The sequence below is a fragment of the Fringilla coelebs genome, assembly GCF_963513975.1.
Source record: "Fringilla coelebs genome assembly, chromosome: 20".
NCBI lineage: Eukaryota > Metazoa > Chordata > Aves > Passeriformes > Fringillidae > Fringilla > Fringilla coelebs.
In genome coordinates this window covers 4,044,208-4,051,238 of record NC_140046.1, presented here as the reverse complement: position 1 = coordinate 4,051,238, position 7,031 = coordinate 4,044,208, and the positions used below count along the sequence as shown (strand labels likewise).

General features: G+C 52.0%; 1 protein-coding gene across 2 annotated transcripts in view; it reads right to left on the bottom strand.

Moving 5' to 3' along the window:
- Positions 1-303: 303 nt before the first annotated feature.
- Positions 304-7,031, bottom strand: part of SSH2 (slingshot protein phosphatase 2) — a 48,278-nt gene continuing 41,550 nt past the window's right edge. For both annotated transcript variants that reach the window (XM_084219310.1, XM_084219311.1), the window contains 2 exons: positions 4,908-5,751; positions 304-3,680 (listed from right to left, as the gene is read on the bottom strand). In XM_084219310.1, the coding sequence (XP_084075436.1) occupies positions 1,734-3,680; positions 4,908-5,751 (2,791 nt within the window). In that variant the 3' untranslated portion in view covers positions 304-1,733. The remainder of the gene's footprint in view (positions 3,681-4,907; positions 5,752-7,031) is intronic.

Genomic DNA, 7,031 nt, shown 5'->3' with positions numbered 1-7,031 from the left:
AGCAGCCTGAGCCACTCTGCATCTTCTCTTTGCTTTGCTCCTCCCCAGAGGGCAGGTCTGGGCCCCAGCCAAGCAGCAGCTCAGACAGGACCTGCCACAGGACTGTGGACAGGACCCAGAGCTCCCCTTGGCCTTTCCCTCTGCTCCTACAGCACAGGGACAACTTGCTGATGCACACAGCTAGAAATGAGGAGCTCTGATTTAGCCAAACTGCTCAGAAACCACAAAATAACTAGGTGAAATTTGGAGGAGAGCTTTCACACACAGTTCCTCCAGGGAAGCAAGAACCTGCAGAATGGCCCGGAGCAGCCAAAGGCTTTCCATGTCCAACTGGCACCCCTGGACCCCAGCTTCCAGCAGGAAGGAGATGGACAGACAGACAGTGCACCTCCCACAGTGGGACAACGGGGGTTCACACAGGACTGAAGGAGAAGGGACACATTTGGCATCCAGGCTCACTTTTGGAAAGGGAAGACAGCTTATAATGTCAAATCCACTCCCATGTCTGTGCAGATCACAAAGAACAGCACTGAGTTTGAGTCACGTGGGTTTGTTTTCCAGTTTACAGAATGCAGTCTTGCCCTTCTTTTTTTTAAAAAAAAACATAGAAAAGACAAAAAAAAATTATATAAATATCATATATACAATTTAGGCAAAAAAAAAAAAAAAAAGGAAAAAAAAGAAAAAAAAGAAAAAAAAAAAGAACAAACCTCCAAAAAAGAATAAACTTCCAGAAAATATTTTCCCTCTGGGTCTAGAGTTAGGAGTGACAGCAGAGAGGACAAAGCTATGCATTAAGGGCAGTATGTCATGTAACAAAAAGAGCTCAAGTTTTGGGAGCCACCAGAAACACCCGTGAGCATGGCAGAGGGCAGAGGGAAACTCAGGCAGCACGAGAACAGCTTTGGGGCAGAGGGCAGAAGACAGATGATATGGCCATGAACTTGGAAGGCCCACAGCAGTATTCAAGTAATGGGAGGGTTAAAACCCTAATGAGACATTTGTTTTAAAAGAACACTGGCTTTGGGGGTAGAGGTGAACCTGGCAGCTCCTGGAGGAGCTCTGCCCCACCTCAGCACAGAGCAGAGAGCTCTGTGTGCCCCATGGCAGATGGGAGAGCTGGTCTTGGTGCTGCCCAGGATTATTAGAGCCCAACCACTGGGAAGATTTACCCCTGTGTGCTCCTTATGGGGAAGCACCAGCTGAATTGAGCCCAGGGTGATTATCCTGAAGCAGCTTTGTGGGGGATCTGCCAGCATGGTGGAGTTCCAGTTTGCAGAATAAAAGAAATGCCAAACAAAGGGACCTTGGCACAACCTTCACATTTACAGGGGCTCTCACCCCACCAACTGCCCAGCACCATTTCAAGGCATGGGGAAAATTCAAGTCAGGAACTAGGATCTGGTTGTAAGCAAAAAACTCCACCTTGCCAAAGCAAGCCAACATCAATTTTCTCATTATAAAGGTGTTCTTTTAAAACAAACTATCAAAAACAACAACAACAAAAAAAGAACATTTGAGGTTATCTGAGTTAAACTTAAAAAACCCAAACAGTCCTGCAGTCAGAGTCACACACAGAAGAACCAACCCACACCTACATGCGCCAGGAACAGTAAAATGACAATATATATAAAATTAACCAATAAAGTGCATGTTCCTTATATTACACCTGCCCCTTGCGTGAAAGCAACACCACAGGTTCTGGGTAAGAAATCACAGCCAAGGGCCCAGGATCACATCGTGTTGTAGAGGGGATTGGTTGTCCGCTTTTTGTCATTGGTCTTTTTGAGCCTCCTCAGAGGGTGAGTTCTCCCGTGCTGCTGCCGTGGGGCAACAGCCAGAGCTTGAGATGAAGACAAGGAGTCCAGGACCTGCACCTGGAGCAGCGGAGGGCCCTCCCCGGAGCTAGTCCACGTCGGATCTGCACTGGAGCACAAACTCTGCTGGCTGGAGCTGCACTCTTTGGCGTACTGAGCCAGCGGCCTCTCCACGGGCATGCTCTGGGCAATGCACTCAGCTGTTCTGAGCTGTTCCACAAAATGCTTTGTGGGCTCTGGGGAGGAGAGGCGATGCTTCCCACACCCGCTCTCCGAGCCCCTCTCCGACCTCCCCCCACAAAAGCCTCGACCGAGGGCAACGCAGGTGAGAAGCACGGGGTTGGCATTGGAAGAGGCCGCCTCCCTGTCCTGTAAGTCGTCCTTGGAGAGCTCCAGGCGGTCCAGTTTGGCCAGGGATGCCGAGCGCTTCATGTGGGAGGGTCTGGTGAGCCCTGCGTGCCGGATCCGAGCCTCTATTTCCTTTGCCCGCTGCTTGACTGGCCCGGGGCTGCTGGAGCGCTCCTCCACGCTGAGGCTGCTGGAGCTGTGAGGGAGGCTGTAACACAGGAACGAGATGTCCAGAAGGTCCATGTTTTCAGCACACTGCCTGGTGAAGTCCTCGCCGCTCTGCTGCCTCGAGATGCCAGCACTGCCCCCGCAGAGAGGCTTGGGACCGTCCCTGAACGGCAGAGTCACATCTCCCTCGGTGCCACATAGTGGGACAGGCTCATCGTCTGTACCCGTGCTCTGCTCGGTGACACCTTCCAGGTGAATCACACAGGGGTAAGGAGAGCGCTCGAGGCTGGCTGGAGGTGGACAGGTCACCTGGGCAGAGGGAGAAGCAGCACCAGGGTGAGCAGATATCCCACTGCCTTCCTTGCCGGGGCTGCCCACGGCGAAGGCAGCCTGCTTGCGTACCGCGTGCTCCGGCGGCGAAGGATCCGCTGGAGCCTTCTCCGAGCACATCGAGGGGTTCAAGTTTTCATCCAAAGACGGGGCGGCCGGGGCCAGCCCGCCCTGCTCACAGCTTGTACGGGGGCGCTGCTCCGCAGGCTTGACCGTCAGGGTGTATTCGATGATCTCGATTCTCTTTGGGAGGAGGGAGGGCAGGGATGGCTCCTCCGTCCCGTCAAACGAGACCACTGTCCTGCGCTCTTGTGCCGCTGCCTCCTGCCCCGGGCTGGGCTCTGCGGGCAGGGATTCCTGGGCAGGGGCCCCGAGGGGTGCAGGCAGGTGTCTGCCCACCGACTGCTCTGCCCCAGGAGGCGGCAGCGGCTCCTCCTGCGCTTTGTCCCCCTCCGGAGCCAGCTCCAGGGGCGGCTCCTCGCTCTTCCCCCGTGGCAGGAGCTCGGCAGCAGGGGAGTCGTTCCTGGAGTTCTTGCGGGTGGGTAAAGTGCAGGCTGGGGCCGTGTGCTGGTGCTCCTGCTCCTGCCTCAGGCGCTCCTCGAACTCCAGCGTGGCTCGCCGGACAGAGCCGGGGCACCACTTGGGCTCGGGCTTGATGGAGCCACGAGGCTCCTGCTGCTCCCCAGAGCTGCTTTCCTCAAGGTCTGATCTACCAGATGACAGAGACGGGGCTTCTTCCTGCTCAGCTGGCAGAGGGTCCTTCTCCTTCTCCTGGTGTCCAGCACAGGCTCCTTCACTCTGTTCCAACTTTTCTGCTGCCCAAATCACCTCCACTGGCAGGTCATGCACCGTGTTCCTCTTTGGTGTCTGGCTGAGGTTGGCTGAACTCTCCTTCTGCTGGGCAGGTCCTGCTCCCTGGTTGATTGACTCAATCTCTGTGATAATTTCCTTCACAGAAATGGCATTTTCTGAGTGGGATCTCGTGAGATGACCTGCACCAGGCAGCTCAGGGACCTCCTGCAACACACAAACAGGAGAATTACAAAGTGCATCAGCTGTGCTGACATGGAGCAAACAGCAGCAGGTTAGAGAAAATAGGGGTGCACGTCCCCAAAGGAACAAAAAAAGCGTGTGGCAGTGATCACTTATGTAGGTTTTTTACTGTCTCTAGGACTGAATTTAACATACTCCAGGCTGGACTGGCACTTAGACTAAGATCTAAGAACCTTAATTGCAACAAACTGCAAGGCAAAGGTAGCTTTTTTTGTTTTTCTAAATGAAGGAAAGTCCAACAAACAAAAAGAATCCTAATACTGCTAAAATACCATTTTGACCTGAAAACACGACAAATTCTCCTCATGTATGGAGCAAACAGAAGAACAGCAAAAAGAATGACCAAGCATTGAAATGCTCTGATTTCCCAGAGGAAAATGGCTAGGGGGACTCCCAGTCCCCACAGACACTCTCTGCCAAATCACAGGAGAGAGCATTGGCCTATTATATTTGGAAGAGCCTTACTGCCTCACATGGAGATGGAAAAGATTCAAGCAATGCAGGATGGAATTTAAATAAGAGAAGCTCCCAGAAAATGATGGCTCCGGACATCATCAATCCCTGTGAGAGTCCTGGAGGCTGAAAAGCAATTATAAGAAAAAGGCCCCTAAATTTAGAGGTTACTAAATTTTGTCCAGACCATCTCTCTACCCAAGAGAAGTGAGCCATGACGTGCCCAATCCCATCACTCCAGACTTGGACAGGTTAATTTCTTCCTCCAGCAGTGGAAGCTCTACACCTGCCTTGATTTACTACCCCAATGCTGGTGCTTCCCAACCAGGGAACAGGGCCAGTTTTGCCCCATTCTTTGGTGGATTTCTCAAGTCAGATAAATATCCATGCCAATTTGGATGTTGGCTGGGCTCAGGGTCTGGCTATATTAGTGGGTCAAGTCCCACCTTTCTGCTCTCCTGATGCAAAACTCAAAAATAAGTTTCTCATGAGAACAGCACAGCAGGTCAGGTCAAGGTCGGCTCATGGCCTTGCCAATGCCAGCAAACTGATGTTTAAGGAAAAAGTACAGAAAAGGGCAAGTATCTAAAAGTGAAGGAAGGGAGAAGCCTCTAGCAATCCCTCCCCAAACTCTGTGTCTAGAAAATCCCATCCACACCCACCCCACAGCCAGCAGAAAACAGCCCAGAGATAGGGTCGAGCAGCATTTCCTAAAAAACCTGAGCAAGTTATTTTAACCTTTTGTTGCTCTTCATCTGTGGAAGAGTCATCAGATGGCTGAGGAGAGTTTCCAGGGCTGTTCCTTCGAGCATCTGCACTCCCATCTGCAGCAGCTGGCACTTCCAGCACAGGCACCCTGGAGACCCCATTCCTCCCAGTCCCTTGCTCCTCTGGCCTGGAATGGGAGCAGGTTCGGGACCGGCTCTCCTGGGAGAGCTCCACGAATTTCTCCAAAGCGCTGAAGAAATCAATCCTGTCTGTGCTGAGGTCTGTCACTTCAGGCTGAGGGTTCTGTTGGAGACCTAGGGAATTCTGGTTTGGGGACTGGGGAAAGTCTTTTAAGCATGAAGTAAATTCTTCCATGGGAACCAAGTGCACGTTCATATCAGGCTTAAGGGCATCTTTTTCCAGATCATCCACTGTCAGATCAGGAAACTCCGTTATTTCCAAGGGGTGCTGGAGCTGCATTAAGGCCTCAGAAGCACGGCAGTTGTCACGGGGGACAGAGTCTACACAACACCCTGCTGTACAGCCATTGATATTGTTCAGGTTCAGCTTGTCCTCCATCTGCTCAGTGTGGAAGTCTCTGCAAGTAAACTCTAAGTGGATCCTTCTCTCCTTCACACACATGTCCTCGATCATGTTTGTGTCCTCTGGGAGCTGCTGCTCCCTGTCCAGCTCAGCTGAGTAGATGGGAGACATGGGCTGCTGGTTGTCATTGGTCTTGGCCTCTGAGATCTGGTCAGCTGAGGTGGTGATCTCCTTTTTGTTCAGCTCCAGCCCAGCCTTGCAGATGGGCTCATGGTGATCTGAGAGGTCGCTGTCCGAGTGTGAGCGCCAGAGTTTGTTGTGCCGCTGTTTGCTGCAGGGAAGGAGAGCAAAAGAAAACAGTGAGTAACTTCTACATACCACAGCCAGATCCACCTTGTTGCAAGAGACACAACCTACAACAGAAACTGTGCCAAATGCTGGAGTCACTGACCACAGCTGTGGCTTCACCTGAACAGTTCAGGGCCAGACCTGCTGCTGGAGAAGTTGACCCAGTAACGAGCCACTTTCCAGGAGCTAAATTCCAATTCTGCTCCCCACATCCCTCCCTATTCCTCAGCAGTGCTGGATCCATCCACTCAAATGCAATGTTTAATTGGCTGCAGAATTTCGTCTTTCTCAGCCAGCATTTTTCCATTTGCTAGCAGCTGAGTGGTGACCAGAAGGAGAGAACCTCTTGTGCTGGACACAAGCAGGTGGTGGACACTGAATAAAGTCCAATTTCCCTCATGATTCCTTCTCTGAATAACTTCAATTATCAATAACTGGCTCTTGTAACCAAGGGAAAGGGTGGGATGAGTAGAGGCGGGTGTGTGCAAAAACACACAAGACATCCTCAACAGTAAACACACAGCCCAAATTACCACCCACCTTCCACAGGAAGGAAGCTCAGAACTCCTCCAGCTCCTGGAAAGCCCCTTTAGGAAAGACTGAGCCATCAAAAGGCCAAATAACTGCCAGTGGCATTGCATCACCTTCCTCAGCTCCACCTGCCAAAAACCCCAACCCATGCACCTGGGCTTACAGAGAGCACTGCAGGCAACTTCTTGCCACGAAATGCCACAGCTAGCCCAGGCTGCCAGGGTTTGCTGAGTGGCCACGGCCACAGGGATGTGTTTCCACCCACTGCCCCTAGGAGGAACACAGAAACCACAGAAACCTCCTTGGAGCTGCAGATCTTGCAAAACCCCTCCAGTCCCTTGCTAGCATGAGCAGGCGCTCCCAGACACATCCAGTGGCCATGGTAAGTTAATTAACAGATGGTGCTCAGCTAATTACCATGTGCCAGTTCAGTTGTGGGTGCCCAAAAGCTAAGGAAAATAATCCACTGCAGATTTATCCTACCAACCCTATAATCAGTGACAACCTTCCTGTGAGACACAGGGCAGAATCAGGTCCTGTCACTGGAGAGGAGGGTCAGGATCAGAGGCCAAAGACACTGTCCTGGGGTGCACATGCTCCTTCTCCAGAGGGTTTTGGAGCAGTCTGACACTGGCAGCAGAAACAGGCTTGTCCCTGAGGCAGGTTCTTGCTTGGGCTCTGTATGGAATGTCATCTGACATCTCTGCTCATACAGCCTGGGCAGCTGCTGGT